Source organism: Aplidium turbinatum, chromosome 15 (assembly GCF_918807975.1).
Source record: "Aplidium turbinatum chromosome 15, kaAplTurb1.1, whole genome shotgun sequence".
NCBI classification, from domain to species: Eukaryota; Metazoa; Chordata; class Ascidiacea; order Aplousobranchia; family Polyclinidae; genus Aplidium; species Aplidium turbinatum.
The window spans coordinates 7,737,011-7,759,350 of NC_137486.1; the positions used below are offsets into that span (position 1 = coordinate 7,737,011).

Here is a 22,340-nt window from a genome sequence, read left to right on the forward strand (position 1 = left end):
ATTTTCCTGAAAGCCTATAATCTACAACACCATGCAAGATTATTCCTGTGGTTTAAAAAAAAAAAAAATTTGAAATTTAACTTTAATTCTAAACCAAACCTTGTACTGTAACTTCAACTTCTGCAAAAAGTTTTTAATTTGGTGAATTCAAAGGAGCACAAAGTAGCGTTTGCGTTTTAAATGAAAACACAGTAGTTTCGCCTATAGGCTATTGGGTAACAAAATGAGCAAAAGCAACCAAAACTAGATAAAATTTGTTAAATTTTTTGCGGAGTAGGCTAGCCTATCTCTTATGTCAATGTATTTGCTGTTTTGGGCCTCAACTTTTACTGTTTTCATTGTTTCGCAGCCTGTAAAGGACTCACCGTTGCCAAATCTTCCAAAATACCAGGGATTTATAGTCCCTACAAAATACCTACAATATTTGTTGTTATTAAACTTTGGCTTGCACCCGGTTTAGTTGTGTAACCTGAGTTGCTTTTGAGAATAGCCAATTTTAAACAAGGCGTTCAACAAAAATGAATTCAACAATATCAACAAATGCGTCAGGGTAAGTATAAGTTAGCCTAGGTAAATGTAACCTAAATGCCAAAGGTAAATGGCAAATTATAATCATGTTTTTTTTAAGCTTATTAGCAGAGCAATGTCCATGATTTTATACCTTACCCGGTGGCGCTCCCCCCCCCCCCTGGTATGGACCTGCCCCGGCAGCAAAATTTTTTTCCCTAAACTTTCTGTTACTTCGCATAGAGTTTGTATTAACACCGTGTGAATGCAAATACCTATTCGTTGGCATGTTTACTTTCAGTGGTTTCATCTCGTGCCTTATGACCATGAGGTTAATGGTTCGACGCCCATCGAAGTCGATTTCTTTTTTCTTTAAATTAATTTTTGCGGTGCACAAAAACTTTTCAGAGAAAGTAGGGTTAGGTTAAGGTTAATTCTTAGGGTTAGGGGTAATTCTTAAAGAATTCGGAAAATCCTACTTTTAAAAAAATTTGAAAGAAAAATAAATTGAATTGAATTGAATAGAGTGATCAGAATCAATTTCTTTTCCAAACCTTTTTAAACTTGACTAAACTAGGTAGCCTATGTCTCCAGGCTACGTCTTTTCAAGTTTAATGTTTAGATTTGGACCTGGAGGGCAAAAATTGGCTCCTAACTTTGAAAACCTCGCAAAAAAAATGAATCAGTAAAAACAGTTAAGCGCCGCGCGGTAACCAGTACTGGCTACATTTACAGAAATATGCAAATGAGACAGAAAGTTCGTGGGAAAAAAATTTTGCGCCCCGGCCGACTTGGGTCAAGCTCAATAGAATTCGAACGGGAGTCGGCTGCTTTTTTCCAATATGAACAAGTAGGGTTTGGCTCCCTCATCGGCCTGCGAGTGCGGCGCGGAGGAACAAACTGCTGACTATATGTTGTTCTTGAATGTCCCATTTACGAGGCGGCACCCACCTGGCTTTCCATCACTTGCTCTGAAATCTGAATAATCCTTTCCCTCACGAAAGAAGTAGCAGAGCAATGGAACAGAGAATTCGTTTGGCTAGCCTTATCTCTAGTGCACGCTTTGCGTTGCACATAACTTAATAATTTGAAACTTAAGCGAAAAACACAAACCATCATTTTATGCGGAATTCCGTCAATTCAATGGCGTGGGTTCAAATCCCACCCTGCAACTATGTTAAAACAAAGTGGATTATTCTTTGCTTGTTAACTGTACACCGTGCAGTTACAAATTAAATATTTAATTTTTTATTCCACTACCGTAGTAAAAGTAGATCTACATCTTCAATAATTTGTGACATTTTAGCAACCCTGTTTGCCAAATGTTTGCTCTTGTCGGCTACACTGCTTATTTCACAAGATCATGGTTGCCTGTTACACCCACGTCGCTCAAGTGTAGCATTATTGCACAACTGGCTGTTGATAATAATAATGCAATGGTTTATTTATTGTCGCTCTATAACTGCTAAGGTCGTTTTAGCGACAAAGCTCACGTTAAATTTTATATTAAATCTATGATGTCACCACTTGATTATCTGAATTATTCTTACTGCATTATACAAGAAAGAACACAATCGGTGCACTTGTGTTTCAGAAATTTCCAATTGCCTTTCAAAACAACTGAGGGTGTCACAGCGGTTTCTTTAGTGATGACGTTATGTGCCTTGGGAACCATTACTAACATTATCGCAATTACTGTTATTGCAACTTCATCTCTTGTGAAGTAAATATCAGGAAGGTTGTTTGGGCTAATTATTATGTTAACTACTTTAGTAATATTGTAGTCTAGTAGGCTACGATGGAATTTGTTCAAACACACGGGTAATAACATTTCTAATTTTCCATCCGACCCAAGGCTACCAGAAGAGAGAGACCCAACACCCAAGAGACCAAGACCCTCTATAGCTCCGGCCTAGCTAGGGGAAGGTGGTGTTAGTTGAGTCAGTGGGTTAGTTGAGTCACCATTGTTTTCTGACTAACCAAGCATGACTTCGTGAAGATTAATTGCTAGAAACAATAAGCATTATGGGTAACTGCGTCCATCTTGCTTTAGCAGCCGTGCAAGTTATACAGGTTATACAGTCACCAAAATGCCATTTTTTGGACTAAAAAGTAAATATTTTCAGCTCAAAGTTGATTGGGATGCTGAAGCTATGCTAGGCGTAAACGAAGATAGCGTCAAAGTTTCATATAGTTTATAGCTATCTTAAGCATAGTACATTTGTGGAAGACCGATAAAGCTTTACGTATAGGTCATATGTTCAATAATTTTCACGAGGAAGGATTGGGGTTGGTTGAGTCAATAGCTGCAGGGCTAGTTGAGGCAGTGACTCAACTAATCCTACCTCAAGTTTCAGGCTGCTGAAATCTTACTTCTGAATTTGAATTGCTAAACGTGCATTATAAAATTACTTGGACAAAATGAGCTATTATTTGATTAAAATTATCCATTAGGCCTACTTTTCTGTTTAGTTTTACACCCTCACACATCTCATTAATTACAGCCTTTGGACAGGGCTGTGTATGGCCCGTTTAAGGCCTACTACAACAGAGCATTGAGTTCCTGGCAAATAAATAATCCTGGAAAGGTTTGTAGTATAGCCTATATAATGTGGCTGGCATTACAAACCAAGTCTATGAAAATGCTTTTTCCCACAAAAATATTGCTGCCGGTTTTGAGACAACAGGGATAATATCCTGTGTACAGAGACATTTTCACTGACATAGATTTGCTCCAACAGAAATGACCAACCGACCTTTAGAGTTAGGCTACCTGTTGGGATTCAAGCTGAAAACTGTGCTTCAGAAATCAATGAACACACGGATCAGTTGTCCGCAACCTTCGAAACACGCCAATATTAGAGCTGCACATCAAGCTTGTTCCAGTGTAACTTTTGCTCGGAATTCAGCTAGTTCAGAGACCACTTATGTGTCTCCGATGGAAATAGGCCTACTTCCAATTTTGCCAAATTTGGTTCGCAAAGCAATACAATGTGGCCCTCGGAAAAAGCATGAAAAGTATTAGATTTCACGCCACTAATTTCAATAGAATGTGTGAAATTTGGGTCTAGGCGGTATGACGACTTTTTTTAGAGAAATGGCATGAAGTACCGGTAGGGCGAAATCGAGAGAAATTAGGGCCTGGTTGCGGCAAAGACCTATTTTTGTTTTCTTAGAGAAACGACATAAAGTCGGGTAAAATAACCGAGGAAAATTTGGGTCTGGTTGCAGTAAAGACTCTTTTTTCAGGGAAAGACTGTGGAATCGGGCGAATTTGGGGCCATGTGGCCTGCCTGGTATTGTTAATAATTTTTGTGGCCCACAGTACAAAGTAGGTTATTCCCCACTCCTGAATACAATAAACGTTCATTGATGGTATAGATCAGAGGTGCCAGATAGGGGCGGTGCTCAATATAAACCCAAAAAGTTATGCACCTCATGAATGCCATTGCGCCTCAACTAACCCCACCCACTGACTCAACTAACCCTGCCTGCGGGGTTGGTTGAGTCAAACGGTGCTCTATGTTTGAGGTAATAAAAATGGCAATTAAACATGAGATAGCATTTTGATAAATAGGTAGTAGCAAGCATACTTCATTACCTTTGTTTCACTTAGAGTTTCATAGGTGTATCTACAATAGGTAAAAAAATATAAGGAAAAATCTGAAACATGACTCAACTAACCCCACCTTCCCCTATTTCCCAGTGTTTGGTCATGAAACCCAATAATCTTTAACGTTCGCACTAGGTTACAATTTGGTTAAGCAACATCTACGGTTACCGATTCCAATGCTATTTTGTCTTTTGCTCAGGACAACATTTTATTTGCTCATTCTAAGTCTGAGCGTCTCTGATCTCGTGTCAGCTCTTATCAGTCCTCTTGCCGTTTATCGAATTACTTGGGGATTCAGTTATTGGAATTGGCCCAGATTTTTGTGCACAGTAAGTTGGAGTTAGCTTTATAGTCTTTGCCACATCGTTACATTTCATGCACCTAAATGTGGTCAGCACTGAACCGCTTTTTGTCCCGAAATCGTTTTTAGTACCGTGTCCATACAACTACTGTGGCTGTAAATCCATTATGGAGTGCAAGTAACGAAATACTTTTACATCACAATGTAGATATTAACGACCTGTTTTAGCCTGATACTACGAGTTCAGTGTGGTAGGCTAATAGCGAAGTGCACCAGCTTTCGGAACACAGTTCCCTGGTCATGTGCTATGACGTATGGTGTTGAAGTCAGTGAGTCATTTCACAGCAATAACGCCTAACAACACAGAAACTCGACAGACAGCAGCCTCAACTCTCAAGCCAAACAAAAGAGCCGCATTAAAGAACGATTCACTGACTCACTATACGTCATAACACATGACGTGGAAAATGTTTTCCGAGAGCTAGTGCAATTCGCTATTACCACAGCAAACTCGTAGCGTCAGGCTAAAACGGGTCGTTAATATCTACATTGTGAAGTAAGCAACGATCATGCTGCTAAAAGCGAAACTCAATCTATTGAAATACTTTTACTTTGGCATGGTCGGTATTTTGGCAGCGTTACTTTTTTCGACAACGTTAAAATTTGAATTTGATTTTCCGTCGTCTTCCGAATTCTATTCAGACTTGCCTCATCTCGATTAGGCTATAATCGATTGATTGATAATTAGCCTATCAATCAATCAATTGCACTATCAATTATCAATAATATGTCGGCCAGTGAAAAAATATTAAATTATAATTTAATAATTTTTCACTGGCCGACATATTTTTTGGTGCCAGCAGTTTTTAACTGATTTAGACTAACTTTGAGGCGCCGATTCCGAAAATGCAATCAGTTTTTTTTCCGTCAGGTCAACTTTTTAAGTTACAGTGATTTTGACTTTTTCACAATTGCCTTGCAAAGTAGCACAAACACAATAATTTTAATGCTGTCATTATGGGATTTCAAACTTAATTATCACTCTTGCATTACATTCTAAAACAAACAATGAAAGCAGACAAAGCCAAGACAATTGTTTGCTGTGTTAAATGCTAGTAGGTGCAAATCAAGACAGCATAATGGTGCTTTTTTGGGGGGGGTGGGATCTAGTGCGCTTATGGCTACAACATCTAGGAAATGTTGCTTAATAACACAAATATTTTCGGCTACATCTGTGGTGATTACACACTATAAATAGCCTATCAGAAAAACAATCGATGATTTTGTAGAGCGTGCTTATCTTGATTGCTTTAAAGTGAAGTTGAAGGATCAAGATAAGTCTTGGGCTCCCCACATTGTTTGCAACATTTGCAAAGAACATTTACGTCAATGGACGAACAAAAGAAGAAAAGAATTAAGGTTTGCTATTCCAATGGTGTGGCGTGAACCAAAGATCATAATAGCGACTGCTATTTTTGTGCAGTAAACGTAAAACGCATAAACAAAAAAATAGGACTTCCTTGCAATATCCAAACCTAGCTTCAGCAATCAGGCCAGTGTTACACAGAAAAGAACTTCCTGTTTCTGATTTTGAAGGGTTGCCACAATTGGATTTACTTCCTGACAGCGAAGACGAGCAAGCTTCCACTGATAGCGATTCCACCCTTGCTGAAATCGAAATTCCTCCTGCTATATTACCTTGTCAACTTTTTTCTCAGGGAGAACTCAATGACTTGGCGAGGGATTTAAATTTATCAAAGAAATCTTCTGAGTTACTGGCTTCATGACTCAAAGAAAAAAAATTTTTTGAACCAGATACTGTAATAACTTTTCATCGGAAACGCCATGTCTAATTTTTGCCCTATTTTTTTCAAAAAAAATGATATTGTATACTATACTGATGTGGAAGGTCTTCTTAAAAAGTTTGGTGTAGCAGAATAAAATCCTCAAGATTGGCGACTTTTTATTGACAGCTGTAAACGAAGTCTAAAATGTGTTTTACTGCATAATGGAAATGTTTCCACTTGAACATTCAACAACTCTCAAAGAAAAGTATAACGAAGTCAAATTTGTTTTGGAAAAAAAATCATATTATGAACACAATTGAACTTTTGCATTGATTTGAAATGGTTGGATGTCTGCTTGGAATGCAAGGTTGATATTGATACACAACGTTTCCTTGTTTTCTCTGTTTGTGGGACAGCAAGGCAAGAAATCAGCATTGGAAAAGGAAACATTGACCTATGAGAAATGAAATGATTTCTAACAAGAAAAATGCTCAAGCTCATTGCTCAAGTCTCTGGTGGAACGATCAAAAATTGTGCTACCTATACTCTTCACATTAATAGGCTATAATAATAATGATGGTGTTGCAAGCACAGTAATGCTTTTTCACCTTCATGATAAGATAACTTACGTAGCAAACTTGGGTATAATGAAGCAATTTGTAAAAGCACTCGATAAAGATGGAAATTGTTGCAGATATATTTATTTCGCACAAAATTTCCAGGATAAACAATTGAAAAGTTAAAAGCCAGCATATTTGACGGGACTCAAATAAGAAAATTAATCAGTGATCCAAACTTCCCATCTTTCATGAATGAAAAAGAACTGAGTGCCTGGGATGCTTTTGTGAAAGTTGTTAAGAATTTTTTTGGAAATAAAAAGGCATCCAATTACAAAGAGCTCGTGTTTAACTTACTCAGAAAACTCCAGAATATTGCTGTTTACATGAGCATCAAACTTCATTTTCTGCACAATCATCTAGAATTCTAGACTACTTTTCTGATAATCTTGGCGATTTGAGTGACGACCAAGGGGAGCGATTTCATCAAGATATCAGGGAGATGGAATGTAGGTGTTTTTTTGTTGGCTAGTGTTATCAATGCCCCATAGTCATACAACGTTTCGAAACTTCGTGCGGTTGAGCATGCAGGAGAAATAGGCCAGCTACAGCATGAACAAGCCAAATGAGAATGCACCAAAACTCCCATTTCAAGTTTAAAAATGTCGCAACTATAACACGTAGGCTACTGTATTATAAAAACGGAAATTTCAGTATAGAAGTAGCCTACTGTCATTTATGTTCTTTGCTGATAACTTTGGTTTCCAAAGCACCCATGCTTTTTAATTGATTTGCGTGGGATGTTCTTATTTCAACAGCTGTCTTAACATCATGTAGGCTATTTTGTTGTATCTTTTTTAGATTTAATTTAGCCACTTTTTACTATGCTTATTTGGCATCATAACTCAGTATATATACTTGGATCTAATCTGTGTAAGACCTACAAGACCTATAAGGTCGTAGCCTGCTAAACAGTGAACTCAACTTAAATTTACCAGTCACCAAAAAGTGAAACAGAATGCCCAAAAGCCACTTATCAAATTGTCAGAAGCGCAATCCTGACTATCTTGTATAGTTGAGTATGGTTTCCAGCCACCAAACAAGGTTCTTGTATCTTCACATTGATTCAACGTCGTGAGACGTTGAATTTTTGTAAAAAGGTCGATCTGCTGATTGGGCGTGATAAGCTACTTTGTAAAAAAAGGCAGACCTACTGATTGGGCGTGAGTCGTGACACAGCGATATGAAAGTTGAAAGTTTTCAGTTTTGTTTGCAAATGAGTGCAAACGTGATGTTGCCAAAGTGTTCTTACCAAAGCTAGGACGTGTGAACTTGATCAAGTTTTATCTGAGAATGTTATTTGTAACATATTGGCCTTTTAAGGTATCGCTATCCATTTTCGTATTTGTTTTTATTTTGATTCTTTTTCATGTTGCAGGCATATTGGGGAAGTGACATTTGGACATCCTACGTCACTGCCTCCCACATTTTGATGTTTTCCGTCTTTCGTTTTATCTCCATTCAATGGCCACATCTCTACACCGCTTTTACACTCAAAAGAACAAAAGTAAATGTGCTTAATATTTAGGCTACCTACCATGCTGATAAAACCAAGAATGCTCGCTAGTGACATTAAAAGCTGGCAAAAGATACAATTACAAATTAATTACAAATGGCACATATGAACATCATAGAAGCAATCTAGGGGAAAGGTGTGTATTTTGAACCCCTTAAAGAAAAATAAGCACAACTCAGCCAACTTCCGGTCAATGTGTATTATTTTTCACCCAGATACAGTTTAGGTACTTGCAAACCAGTGTAGAAAATATAAATCACATACAATAAAAAAATACAGAATAATTAAGCAATAAAAAGTGTTCAAAAATGGTCCAAATTGTACATATGGTGTGTATTTTGGACCATTGGGGTGTGTATTTTGGACCATTGGAGTATGTAATTTCAACTGAAGTTGCTTGAGGTCTTCGAAATGAAATTTATGGATGACGGTTCAAGAATCCCTTAAGCCAATCTTTTTCAGCCAGACCCTTTTCACTGTTAAAGCGGGTATTGATATTATTGGCAGACGCAATGTCATATGCAAGCTTTCTTAAATCTATGGCCTCTAAACCATAAAATCTTCACTCCATTTCCAAAACATGTTTGACCAGTTGATCTTCAATATTTTCGGGAAGATCAAGTTGTCGACCAATGGTTTTTGACACTTGTGTAGCATATTTATTGGTAGCCTGTTATGGACATGTTTTAACACTACAGCTTGGGAATTTTGAACTGACGCGATGCTGCATAGGTGAGATGACTGGTCCAAATTACACACTGTCATGCACTGTTAAAAATTACCAACTATGACTTCCACACTTGGTTACAAGTCTTGTAATTGAGCACAACATCTCCTTATAGGTTAAAGATAATACCAACATCATATCAGACTCAAACGTCATGCCAATAACGTCTCAGCGCTTAGCAATCAACTCCCCAAAATAACATCAGCATACCCAAAACCACAAATTCCAATCTTCCGTCCACGTTTCTAAACCTAATGAGCTGAGTTTTTCACATCCGGGCTATTATTATTTTTTCTTTCAAGCTGTTCAAAAATACTGACAAAACGATTTTTATTTTTTGAGTTAGAGGACTGGTCCAAATTACACACTGGTCCACGTTACACCACTTTCCCCACAAAAATAACAACTGCGCAACGCTAAGTAGAGAGAAATAAATAGTTGTACGCTAAAAGTATCAACTGGCAAAGTAAAATCATAATCTATTTCCACTCCGGCTCCTGTTTTTGCCGAGACTTTCAGATTCCCACTCCATCCGACAGCGGCTTAAATCCGAAACTCCGGCTCCTGCACACCTCTGTGAGCTCTGGCAACCATGTGCGCTGAGGAACTCGACAAGTGGTGTGGACTGTAGAATGCTAGAACTACCACACTTCTTACAAAATTTGTAACTATTGTTCTTCTTCCATACATGAGTGATATTTTAAGTTGTCGTAGTTTAAGTAAGTTACACTACAACAGCCAAATATCGACTTTACCTCACACAATTTGTCTTAGATATCCATCTGCGTTGTGTGGATGATAACTTGTGCTTGTGGATTTGTGCCCTTGCTTTTCTGGTTTGATGTCAACCAATGGATGAGAGGAAGCGGCTTGCCGGGATCCAACTTTCCTTCCTGCACTCTTACTCCGACAAGGTGCGAGCTTGTTACCAACAGTTTTAAACTAATTGAATTATTGCTTTTTTTTCAATATTCAACGTGACTGGTGTAAACCAACCATGTAGAGTGTAGACTGTAGACCCATAATCTAAAATATGACTTTTAGCTTAGGCTACGATACACTTTGATGCTTTTGTAAGCTCGTTCCAGTCGATTCACAAAAATAAAAGAAAAAAATTATTGCATACCAAGCAAAAGATCAAAGGCTGTTCACTGTTCAGGTTTTATTCGTTCACTTCAAACTGACTGATTTTTTTTGGAAATTTGTTTTTTCAGTTTTCAGAGAGTTCAACTATATACAAAAATTGCCTATCCGATTTTCTTTTACTTTCCTCTTCTGTTGGTTATTGCCTTCTCGTTTGGAATATTTTTGAAGGTTTACTTGATGCGAAAGAAACGAAAGGAGCTGAAAGGTGGGTTGGATATTAATTTAAATTTACATTGTGTTTAAACGTAGACGAGAGAAAAAGCCCTTGTTATTTTGAAAAAGGGGTAGGCCTAGACGAAAGATAAACACGGCCATTCAAGCATATCTTGTAGAAGCTTTGAACCACAGGCCAGGCTATCAAGATTGACAGAAAAAAGTTTTCTATATTTGTTGAAGTGTTGTTGCCGGGGAATTATTCCATCTACTAGATGGCGCTGAATGGAAAGCAGTCCTGAAATGTGTTGCTCAAGCACACACCCGAAAACCGAACCAGCGCTGCTTGATCTTGAGTAAGGCGCTCAACCACTGAGCTTAACTTACAACATTCAATGCGCAGGTTATTCACAATAGAAAAAAATTTGAGCTCACTCTAATATATTCTTCAGTAAACCTTGGGGCGATGGGCAGGGTCGTTAATCGTTAAGAAAATAATTTGGGTCCGGTACCAATGCGACCCTCGGGCCCCAAGTCAAGACACTTCTACGAAAAACTCACTATATCCAAATAATACACTGTGGCTTTTTCTAGTTCCCAGGCCCTTTGGTAAGGCTCCAGACCTCTAAAATCATCCCTAGCCCAAGTTCAAAAGTCCCTAACCCCTGGACGCTCCCTGTCAACACTACTAGCGACGGGTGATAAGTCTATTAGGCTATTATGTAGACAACATTTAGTAAAAATATGCCCTGATAAATGCAATCGTAGTCGGTAAGCTACTTACTGGAAATTTTGTATTGTACAATATGTAGCTGACATTGTCATCAGTGAGAAAGCTTGAATGGACTTAAAAACAATTAACTATCAGAAAAAAAGAAGCATCTAAAAATGTTTTCTAGTTCCATAACATGTATTTGGTAAAATCACTTAACCGATTCTTAATTTTTCATAAGGACATAGTACTAGACAAGACGATGATACAAGTGAAGCAAAACGGAGACGAAAAGAGCGGCACATCCTTCTTCAGCTCGGACTTATTGTTGGATCATTTGTCGTTGGTTATATTCCTCGGACGGGTTGGTCAATGCTTGTTAAAAAAAATCGGCTTGAGTTAATTTTTTCAAAATGCATTAAAAAGAATGTTTCTAACTGGATGGCTGAAAATCTGATTTCTTTCAACAACTAGGTGACGATGCAAACATCTGACGACCTGACTTTATCTTTTTCAGCTTATCACTTTGTCAATTTGGGTTCTTCTTTTCCACCAGAAGAGTTGTGGCGATTCTCAATTTCGGAGTATTTAGCTCTCCGTGCGAGTGAGAGCTTCAATCCGGTATTTTATGTCGTGTCATCAAGGTAACTTTTTCCATAGTATTATAGGCCTACAATCGTTACCATCATAACTTATTATAGAAGTACCATTTATATTTTCAAGAAATTTTCCGGAAATTTTCTGGAAACTTTTTAGGAAGAGGAAATTTTCTATAGCCTACAGCATATTTTTGGTTTTACAAATCGTAACATTATTTTTGATGAAACGGAAATTTCTATCACTATTTTTTCTGTTTTTAAAGCAAAATGAGGAAGGAAACGATCCAACTGCTTAAATCTGTCTGGAAGAGCTTGATGCCTTGTAAGAAGAACAAAAGTTCAACGACTCAACGTACACTTATTACAACAGGATTGTCTAATGTCTAATTAAAAATCGATATGTCTGCGACTTTGTGAAACATTGCTTCCTTGTATAGCCTACTGTACCAGAATAACAATTAAACAAGCCCCTGTATAGACTATATCAATCTATCTCTAACTAGTATAACATTCATTCAATGCTTATAATGATCTACCTGACAACAGTGATGTAATCTTATAGTAAATTTGCTCAAAGCAGTTCTACGAAAATGAATGTTGCGTGGCCCCCGCAACAATAACAACTTATTACTGAAAATATGTTTCTCGCCAGCCGATTTGTAGCAAGATCTGACAGCGATAGACACGTGTTTCGCCCATGAGGCTAAGCTTTTTTCATTTTTTTTTCTACGAAAATGAATGAGGCTAAGCTCATCAGTATCGCACCGTATTCTAGCCACAAATGTATTTGACCGCCGCTTTACCAGTCAGTTTAACTCTTATTTTTGTGGAAAGAAAAGAGCCAACAAAACCAGCAGGCGCCGGGCAGAGGACATGTGAAGAAAGGGGCGTTCTTCCCGGCTATCAGCACAAGGCTGAGCACTTACTAGTAGCCTACAGCGAGCAGTAGTCTATCGCTGTTAATTCTTGCTACAAATCGGCTGCCGAGAAACATATTGTTGATTGGATGGTCTGAATGGCTAGCGTGGAAGCTACACCGTTATGGTTAGCGAATCGCAACTGCTCGCTGTAGGCCTACTAGTGAGTGCCCAGCCTTGTGCTGATAGCCGGGAAGAACGCCCCTTTCTTCACATATTACTGAAAAGTGTGGGTGTTCATCAGGACAATTATCGTTTCTAACAGGATGATAAACAGGATGGCCAATCTTTAAAATATTGTGTGTGGTATTTTTTCTTGCCTTCAATCGCACTGCAGTATATAACTTTGTAAAATTTTATTTTTTATGTTATTCGCTCTGAGAATGCGCATTGTCATGATGCGCGAAACGTCAGTGAAGCAATAAACCATCCTGTTGATTGTTGCTTTTACTTTCAATTTCATCAGATGAACGTTGCAACTAGTGCTACAAACAATAACAACTCATTTTGATTCAACAATTTTCTAAGACTTACTGTTATTTACGCAAACTGTTTAAGCGTCTGAACGCTAACACCATCTATTTAGCTAAACCTATGTTACAATCACTACGATGAGCCACAAGCGAATAACTGCCGGTTGAGAGATGGATTGTTACGTTTGATTCTTTAGGCTTCCATGATCTTTGTCTGAAAATCAGATCTGCCTTGAGAGATAATTTTAAATTGGCTGATTGAGACATTGTCAGTGCACGTTTCACAAGAGGCAATGTGCTCTTTAATTGCACTTTTAGTTTGTTAGGTTTAAGTTTAAGTGTTCATCCCCGGCCCTTGTCAACAAATGTCTGGTTGACAATGTATGTGTTGTTTCCTGATGAGGACACACGTAGCCTACGTGTCGAAAACGTTTGAGTTTATTTTAATTATGTTATAATTTTTGTGTGTAATAAAGTATGTTAAACCCGCTAAGGTTACTATGTTTTATTTCTCTATGGTTCAACAAAGCAAACTTTCTATCAAAGCTTTATCACTATAAAGCAATCTAACAATTTTGTAAATGTTTTGGCCAAATTGGACTCAAAAATGGAAACTTTTTGCTTGTTGGTACCAAAGGCAATCATGAAAACTCAATGTATAAACAATACAAAGTATTCAGAATGCAGCAAAGCTAAGGGGGGTCTGGAGGGCGAAGCCCCCCAGAAGTTGAATTGACTTTGACTGCTGCGCCTCTGGGCCCACCTACTTTTAAAATGGTTCCTCCATCCCTGCTTTCAACTGCAGCGCTGGAAGGTATTGGCGTGTTGTAGCGAAAAAAAAAATACATTAAAAAGGATGCGTTGACGCTATGCGCTAAAAAATCGCGAAAACTTTACGGCGTAGCCTCAAGCACGAACTATCAAAAAAAATGTGGCCGCAATCGTTAGCATAAACAAAAAGTCTACGCCGCACGTCTGCGGCGTATACGTAGGCCCATTGTTGTACGTTGACGCTGTCAACTTTTTGTTGTTGCTGAGGCTAGCGCCGTCAGTTTATTTTTCATTTGACGGAAGTGATAGCGCCGTCAACTATTTTGCCGATTTTAAGCGTCAAGCGCTATAAGCGTCATTTTTTGTTTTCATGGAAAATCTCGTTTCACAATAAGAGTTTCACAATGTATTCTGGCCAGCGCGACTCATCTGAATTAACGGCTTTTGCGTTGATTGGAATGGCTCTCTCGAATACATGCAGAAGAAGTTCGCCAAATGGTGATCACCCATGTATTGAGAACGAGAGATCAGAGACAGAATGCAAAAAATCCATGAATGGCATCGCGGACGTTGAATATACTTTATTTCAAGAGCTCTATCGTCACCACCGTGTTATCTCGGAGGTGGCGGCTCTATGCCCCTGAAAAGAGCGATGTTGGTGCAGTGGACCTCGTTAAAAGATGTATACATGCTAAACTATCACAGCACGCTTGGAACAGTGATACCTTTCCGACTAAACGTTTTCAACTTGTTTTTGAAACACAACACACCAATACCAACCAGCGCTGCTGTGGAACGCATGTTTTCACTTGGAAATGACAATATGCGCAGGGGCGCCGGAAGCGTGGGGGAGCAGGGGGAGCGGATGCCCCCCTGCCCTCAAATTTCTGTGGATGGGGAGGGAAGAGGGGGCAATGGTGCCATTTTAAGGTCATGTAAGCTACTGCACACTTTGCAGTATAAAAATTTATGCTATCCGCTTTTAGCCTAATTAGGCTATAATATTCTATTTTTGCCTCAAAATAATATTCTCGACACAAAATTCTCCATCACAGTAAGTTAGCCTATATTACATCATTATAAAATAGCATGATGCCCTTCCGTGCCATTGTTCTTTGTATAGCGGACACTTGTATCATTTGTACTGTCTGTTGTAGATTCTAGTTATGGTGCTATTTTATTTGCATTGTGTATATTTTGTACCGTATACTTTTCTCGCAACAGACAAAATAAAAGGTTTCTCTCTCTCTCTCTCTCTCTACTCGATAATGAGCTGATAGATGAGCATTATCGCTATATCTTGTCTTAAAACTTACAAAAAAAATTGGCCTTTCAGCAACAAAAGTGCCCTTTTTTTATACTCCTGCCCAGTGCCCATCCAGTCAAAAATTGCTCTGGCGCCCCTGAATATGCGTCTCAAACGCAGCAGATTGTCAGACAAACGTTTTGAAATGCTTGTTTTTCTGCAAGACTAATAAGCTGAGCAGCTAATTACAATACAGTCTCAAAACATAATACCTGCTCTTTATTTATAGCTATTGTTAGCCTGAACTTGGTTGAAATATTTTCGTTTTATGAGACACTGGCAAAAAATAGCGCTAGAAATTAGCGCTGACGCTGACGCCGTCAAATTATTTCAATGACGCGTACAACACTGCGTAGGCCTACATCTCTGGTTATAACCCGTGTATGCAATGTGTGACGAAACATGTCTTTTGCATATTCGATTCATATTCGTTTCAGTTTAGTCTTATGTCTCAAAAACCATTTGTATTTTTAGGCGAAATTGCTTTATTTAGGGTGTTTTAAATATCTGGTGAAATTTTATGCAATCTGGTGAAATTTTAGTTAATTTTTGGTGCCAAGCAGCTTCCAGCATCTGGCAACGCTGGGGTAATACCGCATGCGGCGATCACTCCTCTGCTCTGCCTTACTTATGTTGTGTTTGTTTTGTATTTTTTTACTTTGCTCGCCAGTCGCCGCTGCCACTACGTAGTTGATTTTCCCTTGAAGTTGAAACTCGGAATTTGGCTGACGGAAAGAAGCTTTGGTAGGCCATGCTTGGTTGCCGAAAAAATAAAGGAGTTGAAAGGCCTAGGTTAAAAACTAGGCTGTGGCTATATTTACACTTTTGCCTCAATAGCGATGCCAGATAAGGAATTCTTCCCTAATTTGAGAAAAGTTTAAAGCTGTTAAAAACATCCTAACTCTGGCAACACCTGATTATAACCAGGTCCAGGGGCATGGCAACAAGTGTGTAAAAATAGCCATTTTGTAAAAACTAGTGGAAATATATTGTTCCGACATGCTTCCTGCCGCGTTGAATAAAAGCATTGTTTGCAATGCTTTACAGGACAGTAGGCTTATATTTTAAAGTATTGTAAATGTAATGTCTGAAAACATTGCGCGTGATTTGCAGCATCAGGTCATTTTGCAGCAGGAGTTGGAAACTATTAAAAAAGGAGGGAGAGTCTATCAAAAGCAACGTGGAAGTGATATACTGTATTTGACAACACGTGAAACAGCACTTGCAAAGTGTAAACAAACCCAAAAGAAATTGCAAAAAGTACTAGAAGTTCAAAAAGAAACTAACAGTTCCACTTAACTTTACATTTTTTAAAGACTGTAGTGTATCTCAGAAAAGCAAAAGTTCATTGAATGACTGTACCTTACTGCGTTTTTTCACGTTTTTTTTCTAACATGCTAAATGCACATTTGACAAAATCAAGATTACTAAATTCTGAGTCTTACTTTAAGAAATTGTTCGATACAAAAAGGGATTCTGGCTTGAATAGAAAAGCTGCCAAGCCACCAAATGTTCTTTTATATACACCTGGCCATGAAACCAACATTAACAAACAATTGCAATTAATAGAGCAATGCTTAGCTCCTAATCGGTATGCTATTTACCATATTTCAAGCAAACGATTTAAATCAGATCCATGGATGGAAAACACAGAAGCACTCATAGTATGGGCATCAGAAGCTGTGTTGTTGCAAAACTCAAAGCTTAAAGCTATAAAAACCATCTTGAAAGAATACTTGACTCTTGGCGGTAAAATATTAAGTTTCAACCACCAATTATTTGATGGCATAAAGTGTGAACCCTTGCTTTGTGACAAAGATGATACTGCTGGAATTTGTTGCAAGTTTGAAAGGGATCACAAAGCCATTTTGCCAGCACACATATGGTCAGGAAATGTAATTGATCATGAAACACAACACCCTTTGGTTGATATTGCAATTTCCGACACAAGGCATTGTGTGGCCTGTTGTTCAAAGACATACATTTCTTCCATTATTACCACTGTAAGATTTTTTTGCATACGTTTTTGTTATTCAATTTTTTTAAAGCATGTTAAGGACTAGGCCTATTCGTATTTATGCTGCCCTTTGTGGAGCCTGAGATGTTGTAAAATATTTAGAGATGGGGAGTGAAGAAAAGCACTAAAATTACATCATATGATATCTTGTTTCTTAAGTTGATTTGTCAAAGTATTTACAAGTAAAAAATTCAATTCTTTGTTATATAAAAATATTTCAAAAAAAACTTTAAATGACTTTTATTTACAGTTGCAACTGCTTGCCATTGATGCTACACACACTGACATAACATCATCGCTAAGTGTTCTTTCATATTTGCTTCATTGTATGCAATTAGACACAACATGGAATTCAGATGTCACTGTTGACAAATATTCTGGAGAACAACTGAATAAAGCTTATTTATTTGCCTCCAGCAAAAAACTACAACATGACTTTTTTCAAAGGTACCAGTATTTTGAAAAGATATAACAACTTGTAAAAGTCTAGATCTTTTGTGCAATTATGTTTACTAGAAGTTATCTTTTCATTGTATAGTTGTCGGAACAGTTTTTTATGTCTGTATTGAGAGTTTATGTTTTAATTTAATAATTTAAGACTTATCTGACTGTCTTATGAAATTCTTATCTTATATGGCTCTCTGACTCTAATAAACTCTTTCCACATAATTGTTGCTCAAATTATGTGAAGTGATCAGAAGATGTTCGCATAATTTTGTAGGTACAGTATAACTAAATGAATTTTAAGCATTGTAGCCTAGTATTGAGAAACAATATTATAAATTATCACATTTTGGAAGTCCACTTATTAACACACGAAACACAAAACTTATTTAACGTTCTCCTCTCTGACTCCAAAGGCTAAATGCAAACCTTTCATTTTCTGCTTCTTTTTTCTACTTATCTCGCTAACAGGTTGCGTAGAAAATTACATAATCTGTAGGAAATGACATATAGATTAAACTGGTTTACCAAATCAAGGGAAACTTATTCGACATAATAAGGGATGGCCACAAAGCCCCCCTCCAAAGTTTAGGCTAAATTGGAACCAAGAGTACTAATATAATTCAAATTTAATTAGTCAACGTGGTAAGAAACAAAATCACAACAAATGTAGTATAAAATGTTATGTTGAGCATTGTGATAATAATAATGTAGTGTTGTTATCTTATTGATTTCAATTGTTACATAGGCTAATACATAGTGATTTAATCAAAAAATAAAGAGCCCAAAATGTAGATACCAAACTCATGTTCATGTTGTCATGTCATGTTGGTATCTACATTTTGGGCTCTTTATTTTTTGATTAGATTAACCAGGCGTTCCAACCATTTTGCTACATAGTGATTTGTTATCTATCTATGCTCAGTATGCTGTTGATGATACAACTTGGTACTTTGTTGGCTTCTGCTTTTCTGTTTAGACAAAATATTGTTTGTTGCAGATTGTGCTCAGATTCATCATTTGAACTACCCCTAACAGTTCCAGGATTGAAGTTTATTTCATCCTCAGTGACTGGTGAGAAATCTTCAATTGTACATGTATTATAGTGTTCCACTGGTATTTTTTTATTATAAATGAGCATAATTTGTTACTGAATTTGTAGTTGAATGTGACATATTTTCTGAATGAAATACGTCTATCACTAACTCTTATATGTACAATTGCAGTATGTATGTGGAATACATTGATACTTGTCAAAAAGTATGGTATCTTTGCTTCAAAAATTTATCTCAATTGACGCAGACTAAATTTATTTGTTTCTTAGCAACCGAAAAACACTATTGTGGTCTCTCTTAACTACTTTGAACTGAACTACTGAAAATTTTACTGTAGCCTACCTGTTATAAAGTTGTACTGAGGAGGATTTGATTTTCGAAATGGTGATGTGCAACACGATATCTTAATATAATTTAGACTTGTACATTTTCCTTGAATAGCTTATTGACATAAGAGAGCTGAATTACTTACTAGCATTTTGTTTTTCCGTTAATCTCATAATTTTGAATATAGTGATTAGCTGTAACATTCCAATCTTCGTGACCATTTTCAGGGCTCAGGCATGCCTTTAAGTGTACTAGCAAATACACAGCTGCATGCTTTTGAGCGGCGTCGAACCGGCGCCATTTCGAACGTCGTTCCAGGGCTCTCACCACTCGGCAATGCAGCCGACAAGGTTAACTTAAAGTCACAGCTCAGGGTTTGATTTTAAGAATCAAGAATATTGTGTTTAATTTTCAATGTGTTTTAGCCGGCCTTAATTATTCAAGCTTTTTTGTTATTTCTGTTTATTATATTATTTTATTGGTATCACGCAAGTTCTTTCAGCACTAGACAATCATCTTCACCATGTATTTGCTGTTCAGACTCAGAGGGGATATTGCAAGATGATCCGCTCCAAATGATTGTAGCATGTGATGACTCTACATCATCCGATGGTGAAAAATTCTCTTTGAATGCTCATACTTTTGACTGGGAAGTCTATCGCAACAATTTAACAACCAAAAATTACGGCAACCTTGTCATTTATGCTGATGTTATTACAACAACTATGAACGTTTTTGATGGGTACGATGAAATTGTAGAAGACAAAAATTAATTGAAGTTCAAAAGATTTGGAGGTTTATCAAACAGTTTTATGCAAATTTTTACACAAAAAGCTATTTACGCAACGTAGCAGGATACTTCGGATTTTACGCCTTGCACTCAACATTAAATATTCAGCTGGTCAAACCTTTATTTATATACATTATATGTCTGCAAACGTTCGGTTGAATTGATGTAACAAGTAAATGATTTATTGAATGGGAAATATTGATGCAAGGTACCTAAAAACTGAGAATAATTTCTGTAATTCTGTCTTTAGTGTAACAAATAACGTTTTAGAAAATGCGTTTACTTTATAGAATATCTTGTGATCTTGGTATCGGACCAAATCTTTCAATTGCGGTGTAACTAGTGAAACTGTGTTTAACTTATTTCAAACAGGATATGTTTCAAGTTACCTGATGATTTCGGGCCAATAGCCATTGCCAGACAACAAACAAAAGGACAAGGTATTTTTAAATACAACAATGCTTATTTTATTTAAATTTCATGCTGTTCATTTATTAAACGTCTATCTTTTGGGTCTGCTACTATTCGGCGAGTCCGATTCGGCGAGTCCGATTCGACTAGTCCGATTCGGCGAGTTCCCTATTCGGCGAGAGCCCTTTTCGGCGAGTGCCCTATTCGGCGAGTTTTTGAAATTTTTGAAAGGAAATTATCGGGTACGTAGCCTAATTATAATTGCCGTTTTTACATCGTTTTAACGTCGCTAAACGTTGAAATCGTGCAGAAAGGAATAAAAATAAAATGTTTGAACTATTAAATTAAAATTCGTCATGTCAGTTCAGTTGTTTTCATTTCTGACCATCATATGAAAAACAATACACGTCAACATAGCAAAGGTAGAAGCGACAAAACGCGAACGTTAAAACGTGCTTGAATTCGTCATGTCAGTTCAGTTGTTTATCTTTCTGATCATGATATCAAAAACAATACACGTCAACATAGCAAAGGTGTAGAAAAAGGTAAAAGCGACAAAACACGAACGTTAAAACGTGCTTGTGACCGAAGTAAGTTATTGAGTTGAAAGAAATTTGGCAAGGTCGCAACACTTCCAGAAACAATTAAGATATGAAGGAAAAATAAAACAAAGAAAATGTTACAAAAAAAAAAATAGATCATGTTTATGTCTATAACTAAGTTAGTACTTTTGAATAGTTAAAATGATTAGTTTGGACCAACAAATGTGTGGCCTACAGCTTGGATTGAAAGGAAATTATCGGGTACCGTAGCCTAGTTATCCCAACCAGCAAAAAATTGTTCCAAGAATACAGTTCATTTTTACATTGTAGTAACAGAATGAAAAGGCTAAACAAATGTGTGGCCTATCGTGTTAACGTCGCTAAACGTTGAAATCGTGTAGAAAAGGGAGCTTTTGCTGACTGGGATACTTTGAAACTGAGAAACATTCACAGAAGCCCTACGATTTGTTCCAAGAACCCATTTAGCATAACATTTCATTTGTACATTGAATCAACGTCTGAATACATTATCTTAAAAATGCAACGTATCGTAGGGCTTCTGTGAATGTTTCTCAGTTTCAAAGTATCCTAGTCAGCAAAAGCACCCTTTTCTACACGATTTCAACGTTTAGCGACGTTAAAACGATAGGCCACACATTTGGTTAGCCTTTTCATTCTGTTACTACAATGTAAAAATGAACTGTTAGGCTAACTGGGTTCTTGGAACAAATTTTTGCTGGACGGGATAACTAGGCTACAGTAGCCTACCCGATAATTTCCTTTCAATCTAAGCTGTAGGAGTGTAGGTCACACATTTGTTGATCCAAACTAATCATTTTAACCATAGGCGCCTAAGCCGTGGGGGCCAGGCCCCAACGCACATTTCCGCGTGGGAGCAACTTTTTATGCTGCATTGATAGTTGATACATAAAACAATAGATGAACTAGCGATCGGCAGCAGGAAAACATTTTTAAATGCAAACCGCAACAGCTTCGCAGTTAATAATCACTGGAACGAGTAGCGATGCTACAATCCCACTCCAGACAAAAAAATCTGTCATTGTTACGTTGATTTAACGTCTGCAGACGTTGAATCAATGTAAAAATGACTAATTTTGCTGCCTGTGACATAGCAAAAATCTACCATTTTGCGTCGATTCAATGTCATCAGATGTTGAATGCACCCAAAAACAACATAATTTGCTACGTTGACGCAGCGTGCGTTTAACGTAATGCGCTTGCAAACAGCCTCGCTGTCGCTTTGAAAAGTTGAAACCTCTGCAGAGAATTGTCGCCGCAGTGAATCGGTTGCCGTGAAAATGAACTTGAAGTCTCGGCCCGAGGTAACCACTAACCAACGTAACAAGGGCTGGTACAAATCGCACTGCCCACAGTCGCACAAGCGGCATAATCAACGCAACAACGGACTCGCGCAAACTGCATGGCGCACACACGTCCGTTGTCATGGAAACCCGATCAAAGGCGGGGAATATGCGCATGTTTTGTTTCATCTGCAACACGAAAACGGGCGTATTACAGCGAATTGAAACTTGAAAGCTGGTCAGCGATAAGTTGCGATATTGTAGTGAAAAGGGAGCAATGTCAAGTC

The 22,340-nt window shown here is 37.6% G+C and overlaps 2 protein-coding genes across 3 annotated transcripts in view; both read left to right on the forward strand.

The window, feature by feature from the left end:
• Nucleotides 1–424: 424 nt before the first annotated feature.
• Nucleotides 425–12,305, forward strand: LOC145784821 (beta-1 adrenergic receptor-like). The gene is made up of 9 exons (XM_082596662.1): nt 425–550; nt 2,102–2,230; nt 4,320–4,449; nt 8,204–8,332; nt 9,843–9,982; nt 10,283–10,419; nt 11,321–11,443; nt 11,597–11,723; nt 11,942–12,305. Exons 1-9 carry the CDS (start codon nt 519–521, stop codon nt 12,063–12,065), a joined length of 1,071 nt encoding a protein of 356 aa, XP_082452788.1. The 5' UTR covers nt 425–518; the 3' UTR covers nt 12,066–12,305.
• A 4,140-nt stretch (nt 12,306–16,445) lies between these two features.
• Nucleotides 16,446–22,340, forward strand: part of LOC145784863 (biotin--protein ligase-like) — a 28,891-nt gene continuing 22,996 nt past the window's right edge. For both annotated transcript variants that reach the window (XR_014291062.1, XM_082596701.1), the window contains exons 1-5: nt 16,446–17,148; nt 17,413–17,609; nt 18,607–18,680; nt 19,529–19,730; nt 20,151–20,218. Coding sequence is in view for 1 of the 2 variants with exons in the window: in XM_082596701.1 (XP_082452827.1) it covers nt 16,498–17,148; nt 17,413–17,609; nt 18,607–18,680; nt 19,529–19,730; nt 20,151–20,218 (1,192 nt within the window). In the remaining variant the exon portion in view is untranslated. The remainder of the gene's footprint in view (nt 17,149–17,412; nt 17,610–18,606; nt 18,681–19,528; nt 19,731–20,150; nt 20,219–22,340) is intronic.

Bases quoted from the DNA above. Each gene is read 5' to 3' on its own strand.
- LOC145784821 (XM_082596662.1), top strand. From the start codon at position 519: ATGAATTCAACAATATCAACAAATGCGTCAGG. The intron at 9,983-10,282 runs GTGCGAGCTTGT...TTGTTTTTTCAG, and splicing joins TGCACTCTTACTCCGACAAG to TTTTCAGAGAGTTCAACTAT. The intron at 11,444-11,596 runs GTTGGTCAATGC...TATCTTTTTCAG, and splicing joins TGGTTATATTCCTCGGACGG to CTTATCACTTTGTCAATTTG.